This window comes from Pteropus medius, unplaced genomic scaffold (assembly GCF_902729225.1).
Source record: "Pteropus medius unplaced genomic scaffold, Ma_sr-lr_union100, whole genome shotgun sequence".
Classification (NCBI taxonomy): Eukaryota; Metazoa; Chordata; class Mammalia; order Chiroptera; family Pteropodidae; genus Pteropus; species Pteropus medius.
The window spans coordinates 23,196,886-23,224,595 of record NW_024344240.1 but is presented as its reverse complement, the minus strand read 5'-3'; the positions used below and the strand labels follow the sequence as shown (position 1 = coordinate 23,224,595).

General features: G+C 42.8%; 1 protein-coding gene and 1 pseudogene across 1 annotated transcript in view; both read right to left on the bottom strand.

Moving 5' to 3' along the window:
* B4GALNT3 (beta-1,4-N-acetyl-galactosaminyltransferase 3) overlaps positions 1–27,710 on the bottom strand; it is a 90,558-nt gene that overhangs the window by 19,485 nt on the left and 43,363 nt on the right. The window contains exons 2-3 of the mRNA XM_039869179.1: positions 6,253–6,356; positions 5,170–5,247 (exon numbers count right to left, since the gene is read on the bottom strand). Of these exons, the coding sequence (XP_039725113.1) occupies positions 5,170–5,247; positions 6,253–6,356 (182 nt within the window). The remainder of the gene's footprint in view (positions 1–5,169; positions 5,248–6,252; positions 6,357–27,710) is intronic.
* Positions 275–393, bottom strand: LOC120607496 (uncharacterized; annotated as a pseudogene).

The following is a 27,710-nucleotide window of genomic DNA, read 5'->3' as shown; positions in this document are numbered from 1 at the left end:
TCATCAGCACCACCATTTGCTTACTTTCCACCGTCCCGCAGCGGCTCAGGCGAGAGCAAGGGCACTGGTAACTCCCATCGCCAGAGCACGTCCATGGCCAATGACGGATTTGCAACTTCCAATTGCAAGTGGCGGAGAAAATATCTGTTGGAATCCTCTCGTTTTATTTTATTTTATTTTTTATTTATTTTTTTAGGCGAGGCAACCCTTGGTTGACCTCACAGATTGCAAGGACCTTGTCAGCTTACAATCCCCCTTTTTTTAAATTTTATTACGCTTACGAAACCTGGTCTTCCTAGGTGGTCTCCCTTCCAAGTACTAACCAGGCCCGACCCTGCTTAGCTTCCGAGGTTAGATGGAATCGGGCTTGTTCAGGGTGGCGTGGCCGTAGATGGAAACTTCTCATTTTAGAGGAGAGGATATTGAGGCCCAGCGAGGTAAACTGGCTCCCCAAGGACACACAGCAATTAACCCTGTAAAAATGGGGAAGATGTATTGGTGCCTAGGTCCAGAAGGGTGAGGCTGGCCTGGTGGGTCCTCACACAGGAATGTCCACTGTCTTCCATCCCATTCCTTCCTCAAGGGGCTTGCCAGCCTGCAGCAGAGCTTCCAAATTGACTGAAGTTTCTCCCCCTCCACTAATTCTTCACACTGCTTGCAGAATTGTCTTTCTAAAGCATAGATCTGATCATGTCACTCTGCTGCTCAGGAGGTTCCCAGAAGACTTCAAAACAATACCTGACCTTGGCACAACTGATGTACCTTCCTGGCCTCACTCCACGCCACTCCCTGTCACAAACCTAAATGCCATCCACAGCAAACTCCTTCACCTCGCTGTGCCTTATTTTGTGGTTGGTAGGCCCTTTCCCTTTCCTCCCCACCTGGCAAATTCCAGCTCATCCTTCAAGACTCTTCTCAAATCTTTCTTTCGGAGGCTTTCTCCCTTCTCTGTGTTCCATGCATATCTTAATTACCTGAATGAATAAATGCTTAGGGAAGCTAATCCTGGAACCATATGTTCCTTCATTTATTCTATAAGCCCTGAGTGACTGCTCTGTACCAGTTAAAGGTGAAAACAAATAGTGTTACCTGTGTCAGAGACTACTGCAGAGGTGAGGGATGCAGAGGGAAGGAAGGTAAGAGCGGTCAGTCCTACTTCCAGGGGAAGTCAGAAGCTCATCACAGGATGTGAGCCTCACTCACTGACCCTCTGCTGTGCCATGCTGCTGCTCAATCAGATTCACATTCACGCAGCCGGCACAGCTGGTTGGTGGTTCCTCTCATGGGGCAGTGAGGCCTTGCCCAAGAGAAGCACAGAAGGCTGGACCAAATGACCCCAACACAGCAGGACAATGAGGTCACTTGTTCCTAAACACCAGACTCCTGTTCAGTTTCTAGGAACTCAAGCCACTCTTGACTCCCTGTTCACATCTGTCCTTTGAAAGAGCTCTGCCTTGGAATCGAGGGCTCCAGACTCAGTGAGGATAAGCAGAAGCTCTGGATTTCGAGGAAAGAGCCAAAGGCCCATTTGGTGAAACCCTAATGGGTGAAATTCCCCATTTGAATAGATGGTTTGTAAATGAACAGAGATGCCACTTGTATCTCACCAATGTGACTGAAGTGTGGGATGATGGTGTTTCTGGGCTCTGAAGAAAGGAAAGTCTGATCCACACAAAACGTGTACATAAACGTTCATGGCAGCATTGTTCATGATAACCATAAAGTAGAAACAACCCAAATATCCATCTGTTGAGGAATCGATAAGTAAACTGTGGTACCTCCACACAATAGAATATTATTCAGCAATAAAAAGAAATGGAAGTATTGATACATGTTACTGCATGGATGAGCCTTGAAAATGTTATGCTAAGTGAAAGAAGCCAGACACAAATGGCCGCATATTGTACGATTCCATTTATATGAAGTGTTCAGAACAGGCAAATCTAGAGAGACAGACAGTAGATTAGTGTTTTTAAATGGGTGAATTATATGGTATATGCATTATATCCCAATAAAACTGTAACAACAAAAAAAAAGGGAAAACCTAAAAGGAGTATGCATCCCAGCCCCCTCCTCAAGAGATACATACCTCACACCTCACTGAAGCCCATATGACATGACCAAAGAAAATACTGACTTGTTTTGATCTGATTTTGTATTCACCAGATTTCTTTCTTGTAACTTTTGGTTTTCCAGGGGGAGCATCTTGAATAGCAGACAGTGTTTTGGTCAATGGATAAATTGACATTGAGGTGTGTTGATTAGTGGGGTTTGCTAATTCGAGGCTTATGATTTGGTCGACATATATAAGTTTTTGAGGGTAGTTACCCCATGAGGCCCAACCCCCTGGCCGTCTACTCTGATGGTCTCTCTCTGACACATCAAATAGAATGCCTAAAGCTGTTTTGCTTCTGAGGGTGACTTCTGGCCTCAGAGACTCTGAGTTGCCAGCCAAAGGCTGGGTCAGGGAAACTGGTGAAGAAGAGACCATCATCAGCCTTTTTATGTTCTGTCCTTGCTCACCTTCAGAGCACGGCCATGTACTAGCAATGCCACACTGAGTGAGTGAGTGAGTTAACCCCTCCTGTTACCTGAAAAGGGGGACAATAGTACAACCTGACAGCTCCTGACAGCTAGTGATGTTCAATAAATAACATCATTAACCTGAGCATTTCTTGCCAAAACTATATGTCAAGAGGCAGGAGACAGGTAAGGAGATAGGAACAGAGAGGTTGCCTTGATGGCTGCAAGAGAGTTGGAACCAGTGTGTGGCTGTGTGACTGCATATGTTAGTTATTTAACCTTTCAAGGCCTTATTTTCCTTGTAGTAAAATAAGAAGATTGGATCAATGACTCCCTGAAGATCCACAAAAACTGTAACGAGGATTCTGTAAGCTACTTTCCATATTAAAAACCACAAAGTTAATGGAAATCAGGCATTCACCACCAAAAGACCATACAAACCTACAACGAGCTCAACTATTTCTTTAAAAAGTTAATCCCACATTAATCGCTGTTTACTATTTGTTTACTATTTTCATTTCACATATATCTCCATTCTTTATTAGCCAAAAAAGTGGGAAAGTTAACAATTAATAGATGCAGAATATTATGTAGTTATAATCTGTCAAAATAACTGGTTCACCAAGAAACAGGATCCAGAGGGGCAGAGGGAGGAGGGAGGTAGATGAGGTAAAAGGGGTCAAATATGTGGTGACAGAAAGAAATCTAACTATGGGAGGGGAACACGCAATGCAATATATATATGTCTTACTGTTAAATTATATACCTGAAACTGGATTTTGTTTACCGATGTCACCAAATAATTATTATTAATAATAATAATGAATTTATTATTATGTCACCAAATAATTAATAATAATAATAATAATGAATTTTTAAAAAGAAGTCCAATTTTATATAAAACAAAGGCTTCAGATCACGGAAGGTCATCACAAGCAAAAGCAACAAAGTCTAGGAGACGGCGTGATTTCTTGCTGCTATATTTGCTGTATCATGTGCTCTGTGTCTGCCAAATGACCACGGTTACTGCCATTTACAGAAAAGTAATTGAAAAAATGTGCATTGGTACTAGTCGTATTGTTTTATTTTTCAATTACAGTTGACATTCAATATTATTTTATATTAATTTCAGGTGTACAGCATAGCGGTTAGATATTTATATAATTTTCAAAGTGATCCCCCCAATAAATCTAGCATCCACCTGGCAAAAAAAAAAAAAAGAAAAGAAAAGGAAAAGAATTCAAAAAGAAAAGAAAATGACCTGATCACCATAAACAAACTGCAAAAACATTTACAGCAAGCGACAAACAGTTTATATTGCTAATTGATAAACTAATTTATATAAACATTTCATGTAATTTATGAATTCATATTTCTAATTTAGGAACAGAAAAAAATAACCCAATGAAAAATGGTCAAGGGATACAAGTATATAATCCAAAGAGAAGAAATATAATGGTCAATAAACATATAAAAAGATTAATTTAAAAAATTGATCTGAACTGTGCTCAAAGTAGAGAAGTCTGGATCACTGGCAAATTCTTTTCAAAATACTATCTCCAGGTGGGGTAGGACATAACTACCTGATGATGTCACTCAGTACAAGTGTGCCAATGTTGTAATCCATCCTCTCTCAGGGCTTTAGATAGGGGCAGATTCGCAGGGTGGATAACCTAACTCTCATGACATGTTTAGCATGATACTGCTTCCTTCACTCCTGCCCCACAGCAAATGGGTGGATTGGAAATAAAATCACCCTGGCTGAAGAGATCAATCAGCCATAGGTATAGATAATGGCAGTGGCTGGCCAGTACCACCCAGCCCAGAAAAGTAACCTATGTCCACAGGCCTCAGGGCTAAGCATTTAGTCAAGGTAATCTCGAGCAGCTGATTAACCTCCCTGAGCCTCAATTTCTTGACTAAAAGAAAAAGAATGTGCCAAATCCTATGTAAATAAAAGATATCATGATGATTATGAGAACTTTTATTCACATGTTTAATTGCTTCCTATAAAAATTTTCTAAAGTAGGGCTTCCTAGTGCATGATCCTTAAAACAATAATTTCATAGACTATTAATAGATGTTTCATGGGAAAAAAAGCAATTCAGGAGGCAAATAAGTAAATGCTGAGCTAACCCAAGTTAAACAGATTACTGCAGAAGTTCTCAGAAACTTTAATGTGCTAATGAGTATTTCCAAGAAGTAGATGCAGTATATAGCTTTTAAACCTTATTTAACAATGGACTCCTTTTTTCCCGGAATATTTTACAGGACTTAAGGGTTCAAGAAAGTCAGTTTGGAAAGCCTGTCTTTAAGATTGGGGATTGGTGTGGACCTGAAAGTCATGGCTTTCCTGAGCCTTGTTTTTCTCACCTATAAAATGAAGGTAATGATACTCTTTTACAGAGTAAGAAAGCTGATATGAGATGACACACAAAACCTGGCACATGGTAGGCCCAAAGCAAATGTTATTTCTCCTTCTCTAAAGGAAGAAAATTGAATGACCTGGAACCCTTTTTTTTTTCTAAATTAAGTAAAAATTTTTAATAATAACCACTGGAATAAAATTTCTGTGGTCTCTGGAATTATCTGTAAAAGCTATTCTTTAATCCCCTCAAGGAACAGGGACAGCAGAGAGTCCCTTACCTCTGAGAGCCAGGGGACCGGCTTATTCCACTTCAGGTAGCTGCTGTTATTGCCTCCACCTCGCTCAAAGTCTTGGTCCTGGCAGAAGAGTAAAGAATGAACTTCATGGGACTATTAGGATGAGAACAGGATTCAGATCCCCTTGAAAGTGCCTCTGGCGAAGAAGAGGGTCAGGAGACACAGCCCTGCCTCCAGGAAGCTGCTCCATCTAGGGCACGCTCCATTTATCATTCACACTACATCCTTCAGGAACATACCTCCTTTCAGTTTCATCGGGGTACACTCCTGAGGTTCTCTTACCTCCCTGAATTTTCTTTCTTCCCATATGGGAAAACCTTTTTTTCTAATTAGATCAGGCTCTTCTGAGGGCAAGGACCTTGCCAGCCCTTTCTCTACATCCTTTCCCCTCCAGGACTCTGCCCAGATTTATCACTCATTTGTCCTAACAAGTAGGAGTCCCCTTGGAGATACCCCAACTGTTCCCTTCCGTGCAGACCCACAGATTCAGTTTGGTTCTGATCCAGCCTTGGAGATCCTTATCTGTTCCAGGCTCAGAGGCTCGACCTCAGGGCTCCAGGCTGAATTGGACCCCAATTTCGCTAACAACCCCCTCCCCCACTCCTGCCTCACTAGGGACTATTGGCTCAACACTATAGGGGAAATGCTCCATTACAAATTTGTCCTCCAGCTATTTGCGGGGGAAGGAGGGGGTGTCTGTCTATCACACCATCTCAGACTCTTAGCAGTGAGCATCTGGGATGATAACTAAAGTACCAGCCCTGTCTTCATGCTGGTCCTGCCTCAAGCCCTTGGCTGCTATTGGAGATGGAGGCCACGGGCCTGGAGGGTCAGACACGGTCATCTCAAACTATGTGATGGAGGCTTTGAGGAGTGCAGGATGGACATCTCTACCCATCCAGCTAGGAAATCCTGGGATTCCAGGCTGCCATCTGAGGGATTCTTTCTCATCTGCCTCTCTTACCACAGAAAAGTGGAAGTTTCTCTTAAGGCTGTAAGGAAAGGGGCAGTTGAGGCCCCATGCTAACGCACTGTCAGGGAAAATGGGCTGGCTTTGCCACATACCTGGAGGCCCAGCCTCTGGGGACGGTAGAACTGGAGATTTGGATCCACAGCTGGAATGTTTCTGCTGGCCAGAGCCTTGGCCAGTTCTCTCCAGCTGCCATACCCTATGGAAGGGAAAGAAGAAGAGAGAAACAAGGTCAACATCACTTGACAACCTCCTAAATCTGTAAGAGCTAGGGGGAAATAATAGAGGTAATTGTCCTCCCTCCTGTATCTCCTCACCCCTCATATGGTGGGTATGAAGTGTGAGTGCTGGTGTTGGGAGATAGTTACAACCTTGGCTAAGGTCAAGGGCAGAGAGAGCGGAAATGAGCTCATATCCCATTAGAATTTACTGTCTTCTACAAATCGGAGAAGGAGCCAGGACAGGTGTCCTCCCACTGGTAACCCAGTACAGGTCGATTCTTCCCCAGTTGCCTCTCAAGGCCGATTTCTCCCAGAAATCACTGTGGAAAAAATGGTTGTAAAAGGCAATGTAACTAAGCTTTCCCCTGCACATGTTCCCTTTCCAGCTCAGTCCTTTCCTCCACGTCAAGGGAGACAATGGGCTATCTAGTTGAGGAGACTCTCCCCACTGCCCAACATTAATTGCTGGGTTCCTGGATGGAAGCAGAGCCGGGGAGGCAGGAAAGGGTGGGTCTGGGACTTGGCGTGTGTCAAACCAATCATAAATCCCTGGAGATATAATATTTGAAGACTAAGAATACGTGTGTCGATTTGGAGGCTGTGTGACTGCTGATGTCCATTCCCTGACAGCTCTGGAACTGGTTGGCTTAAGACATCTGAGAAAGCTAAAGGCCAAACTATGATGAAAGTGGGGAGTACTGGAAACTGTTGGGTGCACGTACATATTCATAACCAAGCAAAGAGGTAAGGAGCTGTGCTGGGGTAGGGAGAATCAGAGTTCAGTGGTCTCACTGTTATTTGCTGCGGGGGGTCAGAGCCTCCCACATGTCAAGGACACTGCTTGGGCTGCTAGACTGTGAATATGCAGAACCAAACCACTGTTAGCCATAAACTAGAACCATAGACCATCCAGAGCTGGAAGGGGCTTTCAAGATCACCTAGTCCTCATTTCAGATCTGGCCGATCAAATGCCTTATGTAGGCACACTTAGCCAACAGTGACAAGTCTCAGCAGGACTGGAACCCAAGTGTTCATATGGGTTTCCACCGAGCTGCTGCTTTCCCTCCAACAGCACCATCAAGATGCTCCCATGGCTCTGCACACAGGAGTCAGACTGCCATCTCTGATCCCTGGGAGCCAATAGCTGGTCAAAAGCAAAAGTGTCATAGGAACCCGAATGTGAGCACCAGGAGAGACACAGACAGCCAACCAAACACAAAGGAAAAGAGCACAACCCACAAATATGGGACACAGAAGGTGGACATCAACGTTTCGCTTGAGTGTTAAGTAATTAACTCTGGGAGAGGATTAGGATGGGGGTGGGTAGTGCTTTTCTTACACAGCTTTGTGTGGCCCTTTAGTGTTTACTAAGCACCTCACAGGGATGACTTCAGCCTTACAAGAGTCCATGAGAGACAGGCCAGATCTGATTACCCCCATTTAACAGATGGGGAAAGAGAAGCTCAGAGTTTAAAGTCACAGAGTTAGTTGTTTTGAAGCCAGAATCAGAACAGCCAGGATCAGAACAGAGAGCCTTTCTGTCTCACAAGCCAGCGTTTTTGCATTCCGCCTACATTTTCTCCTGTGGGCACTTTTTGGCAGAGACTTTAGGAGTCCTGGGGGCAGAGGCCTCAGCTGGGGATCTGTGCCTTTGGGATTCTGCATAGACATTAAACCTCTGCTCATGTTATGTTTATAGGGACTTCTGCAGGTTTATCCCTCTGCCATCAAGGTCTCTCCTGTTTCCATGGCTGGCCAGCTGGCAGTCAGAAACAGGTCAGACTAGTTAATGCAGGAGGATGTTCTGGGGAAGCAGGATTCTGGGGCCAGTGGAGTGAGGTGAGGATATGGGAATGAGGCAGAAAGAGAATGAATGCTCCCTGCCCTACACCCTGCATTTCTAGATGAACTCAGGGGAAAGTTGTTTGTTCATCTGCTAATCCGAACTCAGTCACAAGTAATATAAGAGTCCCATCCTTTCCTAAGCCCGGGGAGCTGCTGGCCAGTGGTTGGGGGCTCAGGTGCCCATGTGACAAATAAGCCACTCTGGGAGAGGGAGGGCAGGCCCTGCCTTACTTTTGTCTCTGAATGACCAGGCCATCTCTTCCTTGACTTTGTGCTTAGGACTAAAAGCCATTCTACTTCTAGACGATGTTGTGAGGAAATAATAAAAATGCTATTTGCTTTATCAAATAAGAGTTACTGTGCGTCTTAGATACACATTCTTTCTCATAACTAGTTTTCAATTCCAGTCAAATTCTTTTGACTCTTGGAAGTCACACCAAAGGTGAGACAACTCACCCCAAGGTCAGTGAACTATCACTGTGGGTCTTCAGCATGCCTTGTCCTGGCTTTTGCTGGCAAGTGACAAAGACTCTATCCTTGACCAAACCTTAGACAGGCTCCTCTGAGCACTCTTGTAGACTAGGCCTTGCCTTTGGGCCCCATCCTTGGCCTGTCTAGCCCAGTTTTTAAGAAGAATCCTGCCTGTTAAGTTTGTTTAACAAGACTCTCCTCCTTTGATGTCTCCTCTTAGTAATTTTCCATCCACTGAATCCCCTCACTCTGCTTCTTGGCTAGAAATCCCCAGCTGTCTTTGCTGTATTCAGAATTGAGCTCAGTTTTATACTGGTCTCTCTCCCATATTGTGATAGTGCTGAACAAAATCTGTCTTTATCATCTTTAACTATTTCTCTTTAAAAGAAGGTAAGAAGTGACTCTCTCAGTGAACAAGGACAAACCCACTATGGGGGGAAGGGGTATCAGTGAGGTTAAACCTAACCATGCCCTGCCCCTGGGTCACAGGTAAGTCTGGATGGCTTTGAAATTCCTGGATAGTTGACAGCCCAGCCTTTAGTAATTTAAGGAGTAAGAAATTCCCTTTGCAAACTTCACAATATAGTAAAAAGACGAGCAAGGCTTTGGAGTCAGAAAGGTTGAACTCTACACCTATCACCTAGAAACAGTGACCACTTGAACAAATAATTTATTCTCTTTGGCCTCAGTTTCTTCATATGGATGGTCGGGATAAAAACATCTGCCCCACAGGACCATTGTGAGGACTAAATTATACGTGTCAGAACTCGTGTGGTGTCTGACACACACAGTAAGTGCTCAGCAAGCATTCATTCCCCCTAACAACTTCTGACTTGGAGGTTTTGGACTTGGGAGTCTGAAGACGTGATTTCCAGCCCCTTTAGAATACTAAAAACTGCAAACAGCCAGTAGCTTTCTCACTCTCTTCTCTCTGTTTACTGACCAGAGAAGTAAGTGGACAGGGGGCCAGAGGTGAATCAGTGGTAGCAGAGCAATAGATAACAATGTGTTTCATGGGTACTGCCTTCTGTTCCCTCATCTACACCCATCTATCCTCAAAACACACACAAACACATGCGCACGTGTACAATATTTTCAGACTGCATATTAGGCATCAGGCATTGTGCTGAGCATTTGGTATTTTCTCCTTCCCTGCTTTTTTCTCAATATTAATCCTGTCAGTGGATATTCAGGCATTGCTTAGCCCCCAGGGGGGAACTTGGAGCTAAAGAATTGACACTTGTCACTTATCCTCTTCTAAGTAAACTCATCCTGCTCCTGGCCAGACCTCTCTTCCCAGAGTGCCAGTTGCCAGGGCCTGTTTTTCCTGCAACAGGTGTCACATTTGTGCCAGGAGACAGACACCCCGATCTCAGGTAACAGATAAAGCACCACCATGGGCCTCACATTCTGCCCTCACAAAGCTGGGCTATCAAATTCACCATCAGTCGGAACTTTGCCAACACCTCTCCTCTGTGCAATGTGGACTTTTCAACGGCCTGAAGATGATCCATTTTGGGTCTTTGGTGAAAATATGGCATACATATATGGTGGTTTTTTTTTTTCAAAATATGTCATACATATATGGTGTTTTTTTTTCAAAAGACTCTCACATACATTATTTCATTACATCCTCACAATTTCCCTGTGAACTGTTGTTATCTCCATTTTAGAGATGAAGAAATGGAGGTAAAGTCATCAGCTCAAGGTCACAGAGCGAATGAAATAATCCATGTAAAGGATTTAGTGCCTAGAACATAAGTTGCTAACACATAGCAACTTATTATTTTATTAGTCACAATGTTGAAGATCTGAAACTTGCATTCATTTCTTCTAACCTCTGGTTTGATTCTCTAGCTGATATGTCATGGGTCAACAGGGTCATTCACACCAGGAAGAAAGAAGTCCCTCACTGCTCAGGCAGGTTTTGGATTTTGGAGGTATAGCTGACGGGACTTGCTGATGTACGGGAGATGGAAAGAGGAAGGAATCAAGAATGATGCAAAGACTTCTGGCCTGGGCAGTTGAAAGGCTGGAGTTGCCATTTACTAAGACAGGGAGCCTAGGATGGGGTGTCAGCAGAAGAGGTGGAACAGAGAGTAATGCCTGAAAGAGAAGTAGAAGCACGGCGGGTGGGGGGAACATCCAGCAATGGACATGGTATCTCTGAAGGACTATCTCCAACCTTTGGGCAGGGCTCCTGAGCTAAAACACATTTTACAAGAGGGGAAGGACTGACCCTTCCAGGGCCATGGTAACATGGGGTTGGAGGAGCCTAGTAGGGCTGGCCCCACAGGCTCTGCCAGATGTAAAGGACCCAAAGATCCAAGGTGAATGTAGACAATTTGCTAAGAAGCCCAGCAAGTTTACAGAGAAAAGGTGATGAAATCCAGAGGAGCTGAACAGAAATGGAGCCCTTGTCCTTCTAGAGAACAGGAGGTTGTCTGGGAAACAAGAGGTTGTGACTCCCAGGGCACGGTTCCACAAATGCCAGGAACCAGCACTGAGTCCCGGGATGAAAAAAGCAGACACTGTAGTTCTGACCTTGGAGCCACTTGAGGACCAGCCACACATCCTCAGCAGAATACAGATGAAACCAGCAGGACCTAGACCCCACCAGAAACCTGAAGTGATACAGACAGCCAGGGATAAAGCCAGGGACTGCTACCCGGAAGGGAGTCTCTAAGGCAAACTCAAAGCTTCAACAGCTGTGTGGCTTAACCTTTCCTTTCCAGCCCATAACACCCCAGGGGACTTGCTACAAAAGAAATGATTATGAATGTAACTTTAACAGTTAACATTTATGTGTCAGGTATACATATATATACACACACATACACACACATATATATACACACACATACACACACATATACATATACATATACATTTATACACACACACTTATATTTAGATTAAATAAAATATAGATTATTTTATTTAATACAATAACCCTATAGAAAAACAAGACTTATAGGTTAAAATCTTGCTAAAAGTCACAAAGGCAGTGACGGAGGATAGCATTTGAACCTGACAAAAGCCTGTGTCCTTAATTCCATGACTCTCTATTAAATATACCTCAGAATTTTTTCCACTTTTACAATCGCTGTCATTACTAACTGTGTCAGGTACTCACTTAGTCACCAGTCTATGCCCTTCACACCCTTCCCCAATTATTACCCGCTCACTGGCCCACACCTGCCCGCCACACACCCCGGATTAATTTGGCCACTAACACTCTCCAAAAAGAAGCAAGAGGGAGTGTGAAGACCCTAATATCCCAAAACAGCTGGAAAATGGGACATGAAAGGATCTGAACATAGGCCTGCTACCCTCTTCCTGGTTTCTGAGCCTCTTCCTTCCCAACCTGCAGGTAAACAATTCAGCTGTGTATCTGTGAACAGGGGCTGGCCCAGAGGAGGATTATAAGTAGTTTGGTTAGCCCCATCTCATTCTCCCTCATAGCACAGGTGTTGGGGAGAGGGAGGCAAGAAAGAGGTGGGATTCAGAGGTCTTCCTAGCTCTTCTTTGATGAACAGACAGATATGGGTACAGCCTTGATGAGCCTCTCCCCCTACAATCCCCACCCCCAGACCCTCCCAAGCTGCTGCAGCTCAGAGCCAGGCTCAGGAACCAGAAGAACAGCCAGCTCCCTGCCAAGCTAGCACCTGAGCTGATATATTTACGGTCGCGCACAGGTCAAGGCTTGCCAGTGAGACACAAAGGACTGTACCTATTGCCTTGATGAGTGCCGCCTAAAGCAAACCCAAAAGAAGGCATCAGAGCTTGCCAGATATGTTCTTGTGTTTTAGCTCTGCTGTCAGTGTTTCCTGCTCACCCAAACATCCAGATTCAAGTATAAAACTTTAAGGGAGTAGATGAGGAGAGGAGATAGAGTTCAATTACCCTTTCTAGTCTGCTGGACTCTGGGAAATAGGTCTGTCTGCACACAGCCCAGCTCAGTAACTTTCCATTCCCCAAGCCATGGATCTGATCAGTAGGGGTCCCAGAAGATTTGGCCAGGCCCTGAGGTACCTCTAGGATATCATCATCATTACCATCATTGGTTACAAAAAAAAAAAAACACCTCACATTTAAGGCCCCATTTACAAGTCAGTGTTATGACAGAACAATTACAGCCACAAATACAGTTCTATGCAAGGCGAGTTTTGACTAAAGACCCTCGATGAAATGGGATGGTTTCAGGAAAATCTAGAGGTAACAGGGTGCAGATTTCTAAAATTGGCCCAAGCCCATTGAAGAGGTGCTTTAAACCTCTGGCTGACCTAGACAAGAACCACTTAGATGTCTTTAGGATTCCTTCGGACCCACTAAGCTTGTTGTTTCTGGTCTTCATTCTAGACTGGGATGCAGACAAGCTTCTGAATGTGGAGGAAAATGTGGGATGATCCTTTCCCTTCCTAGAGTCTTTCAAAAATCAATTTTAGTGGTGTCAAGAGTAAGCAATCAGCATGTTGGGAAAGAGTAAGCAAACGAATCAACCACCAGGCATTCACCGAGCACCCTTTGTAGACTTAGCACTCTGCCAGCTGCTGTGAGAGATGGAGAGGTACAAACAGACATTCAGCTCCATCCATTCCTAGGTGCAGTTAGGGTAGACATCATGGTGAATGAAAGGACCAACATGTCTGTGGACTCACAGATGTGCTGTGGCACTCACACCCGTGCCCACATGTAGGGCATACATAAGCCAGTTCTGCCTATGTAACAGGCAGATGCACATTAGACAGCAGGGCTAACTGGATGCTAATGATGTGATGTCGCTCAAATGATTTTCCAGACTTGCAGAGATGTCAGGCAAAATTCTATGCAAACATTTTCTGGGATAAAGGAACTGGTCTTTAGGGCCCCAAACAGTTCAGGAGAAACAACATGGATAAAGGAAAACCCTGATTCCTTAGATGGCAATGGAGTAGTTTCAGCAAAAACATACCAGGACTCACCTGAAGATTTAACATTCCTTATGGAAAGTCTTGAGAGTTTGGAGCCATACTGGGACAATAGCCTAGTAGCTATTGTCAAAAGCCAGTGCTCTTTCTTCTACTGCTTTTCAGGTGGAAAGAAGGAACAGTAGAGGCCTAAGATCCCAGGAACTCTCTTTCCCAACTAGTGGAGGCGGCTCCACCCCAATTTGAGGGAGAGGGGTAGTTTCCATAGTTATATTTCTTGGAAGATGTTCAGGGATGGAAGATGTTACAGAAAGAAAGAGTAGAAACCAGGAGGAAAAAAAAAAAAATGAAGATTGGAAAAAGACCAGAACAGGAGAAGAATGAAATTTGGAGAATGTAGCTTTGAAGAAGAGAAAGAGAACGTCACCTAGCCAGCTAATGAGACAGGAGGGGAGAAGTTGGAAATATTTGATAATAACTATGTTAATTATGAAGACTGTAGGGTGACTACAGTAAAATGCCAAGAGTCCTGGGCAGAGAACAACACTGTTTATAAAGCCCTCCTCCATACATTACCTACTTAACCCACTAACAAGTTAGTACAATGTACATTTAACAGAGGATGATTACAGCAGCTAACACACGTGCATTTGCCCAAGCCAGTCAGCATGCTAAGCACCTGACATGAATTGTCTCATTTAATCTTTATAACAATCCTTTCAGGTAGGAATTACTATTGGTAGGTATTAATATCCTTCCCATTTTACAGATGAGAAAACTGAGACCCTGGACAGTTAGGAGGGTACATAACTGCCCCAAACTTCACAACTTCTACAAAATAGAGCCAAAACTTTCAAACTCAGATCACTTGACTAATTTTTTTTATAATTTCTGATTTTTTTTTTTTGGTTGGAGCATTTAGTTCTTCTATTTTTTATTTTTTTGTCTTTATTGAAATATAATAGACAATTAGTTGCTTCTATTTACATTGTACAATTCAGTGAGTTTTTTTAAATTATAGTTGGCATACAATAATATACCAGTTTCAGTTGTACAGCATAGTGATCAGAGATCCACATAACTTGCGGAGTGATCACCCCACTAAATCTAGTACCCCTCTTCCCCTTACATATTTATTACAACATTATTAACCATCTTCCCCACGCTACACTCTATATCTCCATGTCTATTCTGTAACTATCCACTTGTACCTCTTAATCCCTTTGCCTTTTTTTGTCCCCCCAACCCCCCTCCCATCTAGTATCCCTCTAAATATTCTCTATCTATGAGTTTATTTCCATTTTCATTGTTGCTGTTGTTGATTTTGTTTTTTAGAGTCCACATTACATGAAATCATGTCATATTTGTCTTTTTCTATCTGACCCATTACATACCCTCTACGTCCATCAAGGCAATATCTCTTTCCATCCCCTTCCTTTTAGTCTGTGTGTGTCTTTTAATCTGAAGTGAGTCTCTTGGATGCAGCATATGTAGGGTCTTGTTTTCTTATCCATCCAGCCACTCTATCTTTTGGTTGAAGCCCTTAATTCTTTTCCATTTGAGGTACTTGTTGATAGAAATGTAGTTATTACCATTCTTTGTTCATGTTTTTGATACCTGTTTTTTCTTCTTAAAGAAGTTCCTCCAACATTTCCTATAATACTGGCTTGGTGATGATAAATTTCCTTAGCTTATTTTTGTCTGGGAAGCTCTTTATCTGTCCTTCAACTCTAAATGATAGCTTTGCTGGATAAAGTATTCTTGGTTGTAGATCCTGGGTTTTCATCATGTCAAATTATTTTGTGCCAAGCCCTTCTGTCCTGCAGTTTCTTTTGAGAAATCAGCTGCAAGCCTTATGGGTGCTCCCTTGTAGGTAACTAACTGCTTTTCTCTTGCTGCTTTTAATATTCTTTCTTTGTATTTAACCTTTGGCATATTAATTATGATGTGTCTTGGTGTGGGCCTATTTGGGTTCCTGGTTTTGTGGACTCTCTGAACTTCCTGAGCTTGTATGTCTATTTCCTTCACCAGGTGAGGGAAGGTTTCCATCATTATTTCTTCAAATAGCTCTTCAACTGTTTGTTTCCTTCTGGTACCCCTATGACATGGAATTTTTACCTTTAATAGTGTCCCATAGGCTCCTTAAATTATTATTATAGTCTTGACTTCTTTTTTTCTTGCCATTCTGATTGAGTGTCCTTGGCTTTCCCATCCTCTAGACAGGGCATTCGATCCTCTTCTTTATTCACTTTGTTTATTCCATTTAATATAATTCTCATCTCACTTTGTTTCTGACTGGTTCCCTTTTATAATTTCCTTTTCCATTTTTCTATTTTTTATCTCTTTGTTGAAGTTCTCACTGATTCATCTACACTTGCCATAAGTTCACTGAGCATCTTTATAAACAATGTTTTGAACTCTGCACCTGTTAGATTCCTTGACTCCATTATATCTGGATCTCTGCTCTGTTCTCTCACATGGTTTCTGCTTCTTTGTCTTCCCATTTTGGCTGCCTTTCCATGTCTGTTTCTATGTACTAAGCAAAGCTCCTAAGTCTCCTGGTCTTATTAGCGTGGATATGTGTGGTAGGTGTCCAATGGCACAGTCCTGAGAGGGGTTCAGCTGCAGGGTAAATTTAGCTCCAGCCTGTGCCCCTTCAAGTCCACCTGTTAAGATTCAGCAAGCAATCCTCAGATACTGTGCTTATAGTTGCCTCAAAAGGCCACACCAGAAACCAAGGCCAGCTGCCACCAGTGTGAGTCTAGGAGCTGCTCAGCAAGGGGCATCTGACTAAGCGAGGACACACCTGGATGGGGCTTGGGTGGGGCCACAAGTTGGGGGAGGCAGGGTTTCAGGGAATCCTTTGGGTGGAGCAACCTCTGTTATCCAGTTTGATGACTTCACGGCTATGGCCATGCTGTGTCTGCGCACTGGGAGCGGGGCAGGCTCAACAGAGGAACAATGGATACTGCCGGCATTTTTGTACAGAGTACATCTCACCTCGGCCCTCACTCTGACAACTCAGAGTCCCCCTCTAAGTCCCTGGTGCCCCCTGCGCAGCCGCACCGGTGCTGGTGCTCAGAGCGAGCAGGTCCATCACCGCGGAAGTCTGCTCACGGACGCAGCCCCTTTAAGAGGCATCTGCAGCTGCTGCTGTGCAGCCTCCAACCCACTCAGCCACTCCGGACCGGGCAGCCTTGGAACCTCACCCCGTCCTACCTTCTGCCATTGCAGGGTGATTATTTAGTTTTCTCCCTAGTTGTAGGGCTTGTTCATCAAGATCCCAAGGCATTTTTCCTTGCTATTTGCTCCTTGTTTCTGTCACAACTTTGATTTGGCTGCCAGAGGGAGGAACAGAGCCTCTACCATCTATGGAATTTTTTTCTCACTCCTACAATTTCTTAAGTATTTTATACAGACATGTATATTTGCTGAAAGAAAAACAAACAAACAAACAAACAGTGGAATCTAAGGGAATCAAGAAGAACTATGGGCCCCGAGGCCAAGAAAGTTGTCTAGGACCACACGGGGACCAGGTTTGAAACCAGATGCTAGAAGCCACAGCCACCCAGCCCTCTCTCCATCTGATGTCTCCTCTTAGAACAACTCACTCTTTTAAGCATCTTATTGAGCCCCTTCTTTTCTGCATCAGGCATGAAAACAAATAAGATCCATTGTCTGATGTGAAGGGCTGCCAGCTGCTAGATTTGTGAGGTCTGATGAAGGCAACTTGCCAAAGCCAAGGTGAGGTTGTTGTGACCTGTTCTCAGAAAGGAGAGGCAGATGAATGGGACAGGGAAGATATACTTGACAGCAACTGTGCTCTGCAAGAGAGGAACCTGGGGACTCTGCCTTCTTCCTCCCTACAAAATATCATTTTAATGAAACGTCAAGGGTTAGACTACACAGAGGGCAGAGGCCCTAGTTATATGTTAGCCCTCATTCCTGAATCAACCATCCGACTACAATCCATCCGTCTAATGTTTCTATATCAGAGCTCTTTCATATCCTTGGTCTCATTCTTATTTTTATCTCAATCCTGTGAGTTATTTCCATTTTGCTGATGGGGACGCAGACACCCACAGATAAGTTGATGGATTTGTCTAATATCAAAGGAAGCCAGTGTTAAGGCCAGGCCAGAGCCTAGGCATTTGATTCTCGGTGTAAGGTTCAGTGCATCATAGCACAGTACTCATCTGTGGCTGCTAGAGTTAAGAGGGCTACAGGGGGAGTGTCTGGGGAGGACTCTGACTAAGCCCAATATAAGAATAGGTTGAAAATTAGCACTGTGCTGGCAGGAACTAGGTCTCTCATTCGTTAGTATATTCCCACTGTATAAATCTATTGAAATTAGTAGTTTCAACACATCTCAGCTTCAGAAAGGGGTTAAATTACCTGGGCCTGATTTTATATTCCCATTGTATAAATCAGGCACTTAATGCATGTAGAGTGAATGAATGAATAAGCGAATGAATGCTAAGGAGGGTTACATGAGGGGCCTGGCGTGTTTATCATTACAGAACTGATTAGATGTCTTCTGGCCACAACTCCGGGCTAAGGATTGAATGAACGACAGACACTGGCCCTAATATTCTGAAAAGTTACCACCAGCTGAAAGTTGTTTCAGCATTTGTGGGCACTCACAATGGCACAGGTGTCAAAGTCACAACCCAAAGGTGCCTCTCAGGAAACTCTTTCTTTAGGGCGCTCTTGCTCTTTTTTAAAATTTATTTTCTAGGGCTGTGTATGTGTGTGCACAGATGTGAGTGTGTGTGTGTGTGTTTTAAAATATAACGAACATAAAATTTACAATTGTTATCATTTTTAAGTATGGAGTTCAGTGACGTAAATACATTCACAATGTTGTACAACCATCACTACCATCCATCTCCAGAACAAACTGAAACTCCACACCCATTAAATAACTCCTCATTCCGCTCTCCCCCAAGGACTTGGCAAATACTTTTCCACTTTATGACTCTGCTAGATACCACATACAACATTTGACCTTCAGAGCATAATATCCTCAAGGTTTATCCATGTGGTAGCATGTGTCAGAACTTCTTTCCTTTTTAAGCTGAACCATATTCCACTGTATGGATATACCACATTTTGTTTATCTATTCATCCAACTATGGACACTTGGGTTGCTTTTGGCTATTGTGAATAATGCTGCTGTGAACGTGGGTGTACAAATATCTGTTATAGTCCCTGCTTTCTATTCTTTTGGTAGGGCACTCCCCTTTAAACTGCTAAAGTTTGTCTATTCTTTCAGAGATAAAGGCAGGAGCTGAAGGCGAGGGGGTGGAAGGTGGTGAATGACACAACAGGCTGCTATCCTCATAGTAGAGCCATGTGGCAAACCTCATGTTCAACAGAGAATGCAAGAAGTCTGAGGGACAGTGGGTGTAAGAAGGAGTGTTGGGAGGGTGGGTCAGGTTGGAGCAATCCCAGCCAACAGGAGGAAAAGCAGGACTTCTGAGTAGGCCCAGGGTAGAGCTTTCTCTAGGGACAGTGATGTCCTAGTCGACTAGCCTGTGTCAAAATTACAGTTGCCATGTATTCTAGCTTCAGAGAGGTTTAAGTTACTTTGGCCCCTAGAAACTCCAGCTCAGTGCCTATACCAGTCCACAAAGTGCTAGCTACCATTCCTTAATGAGATAGGTACAGAAACTTCAAGTAGGCATTTAGAACCTTTTCATGCAATCTGATATTGCTGCAACATCAACATGGGATAGTGGAATCATCCCATTGAACATGAACAGACCATTTGGACATTTTAAAACTCTTGTGGTCAGTCACATGTGGTATACTCTACGTAATGTGTAGAATAACCACATGTCAGTGAAGACTGGGAACTAAAAACAAAAACTGGAAAAACGGGTCCTTCACTACAGTTTGTTGCAATTAGCACCATGGGCCTGTCTGCCTACCTGTTTCCTTCCTTCCTTCCTTCCTTCTTCTTCCTTCCTTCCTTCCCTTCCTTCCTTCTTCCTTTCTTCCTTTCTTTCCTTCCTTCCCTCCTCCTCCCTCCCTCCCCTCCTCCCTGCTAACTCAGGCAAAGATTTTGAGAAAGACTACTGAGTAGCTCACAGAATCAAAGAGAGAACCTTGCAATCAGGCCCCAGAAAGTCTGAGAACCTGGTCAATGATTAGAATCTCAGCAGCCAGCCAATGACTCAGCTCCAAACACCTCTGTGTATCTCTGCTCAAAATTCAAATTCCCAGGAAATATAGTCTGAGAGGGCTTAGCTTGGCTCTGGTGTCCCCATGATGGTGGAAGGGTGGGGCTTATTTCAGGAGTGCTGGTGAGATCCCTGCAGCTCCATTAGAATAGGTGGAGGGAAGGGATAGTTTCATCATAGGGATTTCCTGAGTCTTCTATGCAAAAATAACTCAACTCTGAATAATTGACTGTTATTCCTAAAACAAAAGTGGGACTTATCTGAGAGCCATCATATTTTCAAAGTAGGAACATATAAAATGCAGATATAGCTGAAAGTTTTAAAGACACGGAAACATGGAGTTAATTCTTTAACACCTAAGAGACTTTACAGAATATGTGGAAGATGGGAGAGCTGATTATTTAGAATATCCTCAGGAAAAGTGAGTTCCAGACTCACACAGACAGAGTATGTTCAAAACACATTTCTTAGAAAGAGGAAGTGAAACAATCATCTGTCAAAGCTTTGAAATTCATTTTAACCTTGGTTTTTTTAAAAAAATGTAAGAACTGTTGTAGTCTAGGAGCTTAGAAATCGTCGTTGCAAACTCCAACATTGTACATCTTAGAAAAGTGAAGGCTCGAAGACTGGGCTCGCTGTCTGAGGTCACAAAGCAAGTCAGAAGCAGAAACAGGACCAGTCCCAGGTCTCTCTTCTGGTTCAGGCTTTAGTTCAGACCACATAACTAACCTGCTAATGTGTGTGGTTTTTCCCAGGTTATCATGAGCTACAGGTAACATAGCATTTTATAGTCCAAGATCCTAGGACTGGGCTCAGCCCCTCTTGTGGGAACGAGGTCGTGGTCTAAATAGACGGCCTGGAGACCAAGTTTCTCTGGATGTTTGGGAGCCTGACAGTTCGGGTCCAGACCACTTCTAACTCTAGCATCTGTTATCATGTAAGGGAAGGCTTTTGAATTCTTCAGAAACAGAAGTTGCATCACACATACCTTTGCTCCCCCGTCCTTTAGCCACAGCTTTAAACATGAAAGATGTTCAATAAATGACTATTTCATTGAAATATCTTTTATTGTTTTTACTAAATTTTGTTCTCTAAGCACATTTATTAAAAAATATTTAATCTACGTACATGGAAATATCCACAAACACATTAAATGCTCCTTTGCCATATTACATATTAACATTCTCCATGGAAGGAAAAAATTCCCTTTTCTCTGGGTTAACAAACTAGTTTTTAAAATAAATAAATATAAGTATACTTGAGAATAAAGAGGAATTTAGACTCAGTGGGAAAGAAGCTAGTAGGAGTACCAGTAATCATCTTGGTCAATATTTATGTTTGTTTTCTACCTTTACAAATAAGAATCTGATCATTGGACTGTAGTGTGATTGTTCAAATATCTGCTTTAGCTCAGATACTATGGATTACAATATCATAGAACAATCTCTGCCAGTCTACTCTTTCCTTCACAAATAGAATGAAAGATTGACACCTAGGATGACTGATTAAACTAGTTAGCCTATGGTTTTTATATCCCACACAGTCAAAGCACCATCTCTATGTCTAGAGGAAAACGTGCAATAAATAGAAAAGTGAAGTTTTGATTAAGTCAACTAATTGGTCATTCAATGTGTCAGTGACATTATTTTCTGAACTGCAAATCAGGACATGTGATCTGACCAAGGCAACAGAATGTCTGAAACAGTTAACCTTTCCTAGAAACCACACTGAATAGTCACATTGTTTATTTGACACTAAGTGATCAGTTTCACAGATCTCTACTGTCCTTAGCCTCACCAAATTTGCTTAATTCGCTGGTGAAATGACTGGACAGGACTGATCTATACAACTCTATCTAAACCCTTTATAGTCAGGTTAACAGAGATGTTCACTAAAGATGCAAATAGTTCAAGAGGATAAAAGTTCATTTCAAGACCTTCTATCCCATGCCCAACAGTTTCTTCCACCACTCTCTTTCCCCTGAGCCAGCAGGCTGAACTAGGTCTACCACCACGCCATACAGAAGTGACAGCTGGCACAGAAGTGGAGGCAGCACAGAAGCATTGCTAGGTCAAATATAGTTTGAAATTCCACCCCTACACAGGACATATGGAAAGGGTGGAAAGCCAAGAATATGAAAGTGACTAACCTGGCAAAGAAAATTTTCCAGGTAAACTTCCCTAGAATTATCACGAGCACCACTGAAAGTTAAGTAAGCAGCTCAAGCAACCTGAATTTATCCGTGTGCCCGACTGGGCTTAAGGAAACTCAGTGAACCCAAAATTCAACAATGTCTGGTGAGAATCAAAGAGAAACTCAAAAGATAAAGAGATGAGCTGATAAAAACCAATTCCAAAATTGGACAAACTACTCTGAGCCTTACCAAAAAAAAAGGAGGAAGTAAAAGAGTGCTTTGGAGGAGGAATCGGTTTACAAGAAAGCTCCAGAGACAAAAAGCAAGAGGGAGAGGAGACTATTACTACCAAGCCGCGTGCTGCTAACAGTTTAATATTTCAACCCTTCTGCTCTGTGTCACTCTCATTTTACCTGCGTGATACCTAAACGGTTTCTGGAACTTTCTCCTACCTGGAGCACTGGTGAAGACAAGTGAAACACAGAGAACTTAGATTATTTTTTGGCTTCCTGAGCATTAACTTTGATATTTAATGACGTGTGATAGTAGTCAGTATCCTAGTGATACATAAAACCCTTGGGAATCTATTAACTGTTTAGCATTCCCAGGTCCTACGGGAATATGTCTTCCATCTTTCAAAGAGTTTGTTGTGGGCAATTTGTAGAGTAAGATGCAAATGGTCCCTGGAGTGGGCTGAGGCACGGAGCTAGGTTTCCCTGGAGTTCACCACCATACAAAAACAGATACAGGTTTCTCACAAAGACTGCACAGTCTGTTATTTATTTTGAAATGGCTTCTTGGATCAGTTTATTAAAGCTCTGATGGTTGCACTAAATGGCTCATAGAGGGAAGGAAGCTTTAAGAAAGAGACCTGTGAATTTAAAGAGGAAATTGTATAAGCAGTCAATTAACTACATTTATTGAGCATCTAGTATGTATACACAGCTTCTTTGCCTGGCTCTGGGCAGGTGATCGATCGAGTATTGTGTTCAAAACCAGTTTCCAGCAAGAAATATCTGGAATCAATTCCCAGCCCTCCCACTTTCTGTCTGCCAGACCTTCTGCAAGTTCCTTAACCTCTCATCTCCCCACCTCCCATCATTCAGTTAGAAAGAGCAATTAGGTCCATGAATGAATTAAACCGACACTTGTTTCATGCAGACCAGCAATGGGCAGCTCCTTTAGTATTCATGGCACTAGCTAACTACTCTTGGCCAGGCATTTTACATTAGTTAATTTCCAATGCACGATAACCCTGGAAGGTATTACTCTCCTCACAATAATAAAAAAGGGTTTAAAGAGTTCACAGGATTTGCTCAAGATCCCATAAGTGGCCAAACTGGGATTCAAACAAGTTCTGTTTGCTTCCAAAGTCCGCAATCTTCCCACTGCTTCCCAGTTAATACTTACTGCAACCCTGTGAAGCCAATATTGTAAAGATACACTTATGGTAAAGAAACAGAGCCTAAGGAACCATCCCTGGAGAGAAGTCACAGCTCACAGCCCTGCCATCACTGTCAATGCACAGCTCGGCTGGATTTCCACACCCAGATCTGTATCCCTTCTGTGCTTTTTCCTGCATGCGACTCTGCTTCACACATGCAGGGTGGGTTTGATAACCTGATATAGTGCACAACGAAGCACTAAGTAAGATCCTGGAATTCAGAGAAGATCCTGGTGGTCAGAGAAAACTTCACAAGCAGGTCTAGAGAGTAGGTGTTTTGGGAAGTAGGTGGAGTTGCTGGGTCTGGGAATGGAATTAAGTCACTGGTCTTAAGGAGACCTAGATTTTATAGGGCAACCTGGATTGTTTCCATCTGCCAGCTCTGTGTCCCACACCTGCCTTGGTTACCTGATTGGAACCCAGAGCTTTTTTTCTAAAATAAAAATAGCATATGAACACCACCCTCCCCCACTACCACAGAGCACAGAAGTTTATTAAGCAGAATGTTGTGCTCCCCCTTATTCCCCTCTCCTCCCCACAGGCCCCTCCTTAGTCGTTTTGCTACATACACTATCTTTGCAGGAAGGATGACTTCTCTTGGGGCTTTAGCCTGTGGACTACTTCTTTTCTATCTACACTCCCAACCAGGCTAATCGCCAGTGGTTCTTCTGAATACTATTTGTATGTTGATAACTTCCCTAGCTTCAACCCTAACCACTCCCTGAACTCCACATTTGCGTATCTAATTTACTTTCTCCCCCACTTGGAGATCTGAAAAGCATCTCAAACTTAACAGGTCTGAAACCAAACTCTTGATTTTCCTGCCAAACCTGCTCCTCCCCATCTCCCCATCTTAGTGAATGGCAACTCTAGCCTTCCAACTGCCCAGGTCAGAAATCTTTGAATCGTTGATCACTTCTTCCCCATAGCCAATCAATCTACTGGCAGGTCCTGTCAGCTATAACTTCAAAACCTATCCAAAGTCTGACTATTTCTTACTCCTCCACTTCTACCACCCTTGTCCTGGCCATCATCACTCATCAGTCTTCATGCTCCCACCCTCACACCTTACAGTCTAGCAGCCAGAGTGACCTCACTAAAATTTAAGTCAGGTGATATCAATCCCCTGCTCAAAACCCTCCAATGCCAATATTGTAAAGATACACTTATGGTAAAGAAACAGAGCCTAAGGAACCGTCATACAACCCCTGGTCCTTTTGATGCTTGTGAGTAAGGTTTGCTGGGGACAGACTGAGTTTACACTGGTCATCCTGGCAGTGTTATTTATTAACAGCACCCACTTTCACTATCAAAAGTGCCCTTATCTGAACAATAAGTGGTATGGTCACTGCTAATGATGCCTTACCGATTAAATTCTTGCCCCGGTCTCATCTCCTATCCCTTTATCATCACTTGGCTCCAGCTACACTGATTTCCTTGCTTTTCTTCTGTACCTCAGGGTCCACACTTCCTCTGCCCAAAACATACTTCCCTCAGCTATTTGCATGGCCCACTTGCTCCCTTCATGCAAGCCTCTGCTCAAATATCAGAGGCCTTTCCAGATCATTCTATCTACAACGGCATTCTCTCCACCCCCAGGCCATCATTCTCACTCTTGCCCTACATTATTTTCTTAATAACACATATTACCACTGACATACTATTTATGCATGTGTATAAACACTATCTTCTCCCCATACGTTTCTGTATGCCTAGCACATGGTAGGCACTTGATGAATAAATGATGTAACTGTTAATAGTATCCACCTAGTTTCACACAATGGTTAAGAGGAAGAACTCTAGAGTTAGCACCATAGTATCTAGCTATATTATCTTACTCTCTAAACCTCAGGTTCCTTCTCTTAAAATAGTGATATTAGTAGGATATACCTTATAGGGTTAGTATGAGGACCAAATGAGATTGTCATATAGTAAGTGCTCAATAAATCCTGGAGGTATTAATAAGTTAATACATTTAGCATTTACTATGTGCCAAACAGTGTGCTAAATTAAACATTTTATGAATATTACCTCATTCAATTCTCATAAAAACCCTTTGAGGTAGGTACTGTTATTATCTCCATTTTACAGATAAGGAAATTGAAATTCTGAGAAGTTAAGTAACTTGCCCAAAGCCACATAGCTCGTAAGTGGCAGATCCAGGATTTGAACCCGAGGTCTCTGGTTCCAGTGTCTGTTCTTATCCACTACGCTTCTTTGACTGCAAATTCTTCCTATGCATGGTTCCATTCGTTTCCCCAAAATTTCAAGTGTTCGCCACAGCCAGTGAACTACAGAAATATATATATTTTAAAGTACATCCTCTCCTTCTATCCCTTCCCACTATAACCAATATTAACAGTAAGCAAACTTCCATACTTTTCTACCTGCTCACACACTAATAGAATTTATTAAATTTGTTTTAAAAGATAGGTTCATATTAAATATACTACTCTGGAAGTTGTTCTTCTCACCTTATGGACATTTCTCTAGGTCAAAATACAATTTATTTTTTAAAAAATAGCTGGAACAATATGCCATGGTATGGCTATAGCACAAGTTAGCAAACAACGTTCTTATCGACGGACATTCAATCGTTTCCAAACAATGCTTCAAGCATGTACAGCTGCTATGGCTTCTCTAGATTAAGTTCCAAAGTGAGATTGCAAGGCAAAGTGTATTTCAAAAGTTTTAGTAATTAACATACTACTTTCCAAAAAGGTTTGAAAATAATACACACTATCACCGGCATTATTTAAAAGTGTCTGTTTCCAGGCAACTTCATCAGTACCACATATTAATCTTTAAAATTTTTGTCAGTCTGATGGGAATATATGTTTTTAAAACATAGATGGGCGTATACCATACATATTATCCTGCAAATTGCTTTATTTCCTCAACAATATCATGGGCACCTTTTCAATCATTTAAAGTTTTTGCTGTTTATGTCACACAATTCACCTAGCTGACCTAGAGCATTTCTTTCCCACCTGGGACAGGTGATCTATGAGTGAAATGGGGATGATAATGTTGACCCACCTTAATTGGCAACAGAAGGTAGAAATTAACAAGTGTTGGTAAGGAAGAAACGGATCATCATACACTGCTGGTGGGAGTGTAAAATGGTGTGGCCACTTTGTAAAATAGTCTGGCAGTTGCTCAAAAAAGTTAAACATAGTTACCGTAATTCTACTCCTTAGTATATAACCGAGAGAAATGAAAACATCATAGAAGCATTACTCTTAACAGCAAAAAGGTAGAAACAACCTCAAATTCATCAATGATGAAGGGATAAACAAAATGGAATATTATTCAGCAATAAAAAGAAATGAAGTTCTGATGCATGCTACTGCATGGATGAGCCTTGATAACATTATGCTATGTAAAAGAAGCCAGACACAAAAGGCCACATATTGTATCACCCCGTTTATCCGAAATGTTTGGAACAGGCAAATTCATAGAGACATCTGGGTCTCTATTCTCCCTCATCCCCCAAGCATCTATGTCCCCAACTTAATTATCACAGGCAACAGGTTTCTTTTCAAAGCTGCCATGGTAGGGTTTGTAGATAGCACTGCCCCTCCTTCTCAGACCCCTCCTCTTTGTACCCAGATCATTTACTTATTAAAACAATTAGATTAAATGACTCATGTTGCACCCTTGGGCATGAAGCGAGGTAAACAGCTCACAAAAGAGTCTGACTTATACTTGAAAGGGACTGCTTCCCTCTCAGCTCAGCCTGGCTGGCTCTCCTTACCAGCCCCTTCCCCTGCCCACCACCCCCTACAGAGCACTTCTCAGATCACAGGGAGAAACCTGAGGATCAGGGGGGAGTTGCTACCCCTACCCACTTGCTTTCTCACTGAGGAAGCCCACATCAAGCCCTCAAACAGTTAGCACAATAGTCTTCTTATTTCTATTGCTTAAAAAACCAGCAGGCAACAAGCTCAGCATCTGGGCAAATAAATGCTTGTAGAATTCCCAGTTCTTCAAAGACTTGTCATGTGCAAAATTACCAAGAAGGTTCCTAAAGCCCTCTTGCCTGTCCTTTTGCTGCTACGCCTTAGCCCCACACGGTGGGACTCCACTGACGTTTCTTCAGATGCTCCATCCTTGTCAAAACTCGCTTGAGTTGGATGTATTGGTGATGGCATGCAGCTAACTAACTAAAAGCTGGGCCCATCACTCATCTTACTTGGAAAATAAGGGTAAGGGTCTAGATTATTTGTCCAGGCTCTAAGACTGGTGAATGTTCAGGTCAATAAACAAATGATTGACTTCACTACATCCTGAAGGGTAAAAGAAGGTATGCTGAACAAGGTCTCCATCTTCAGGGAAGACTC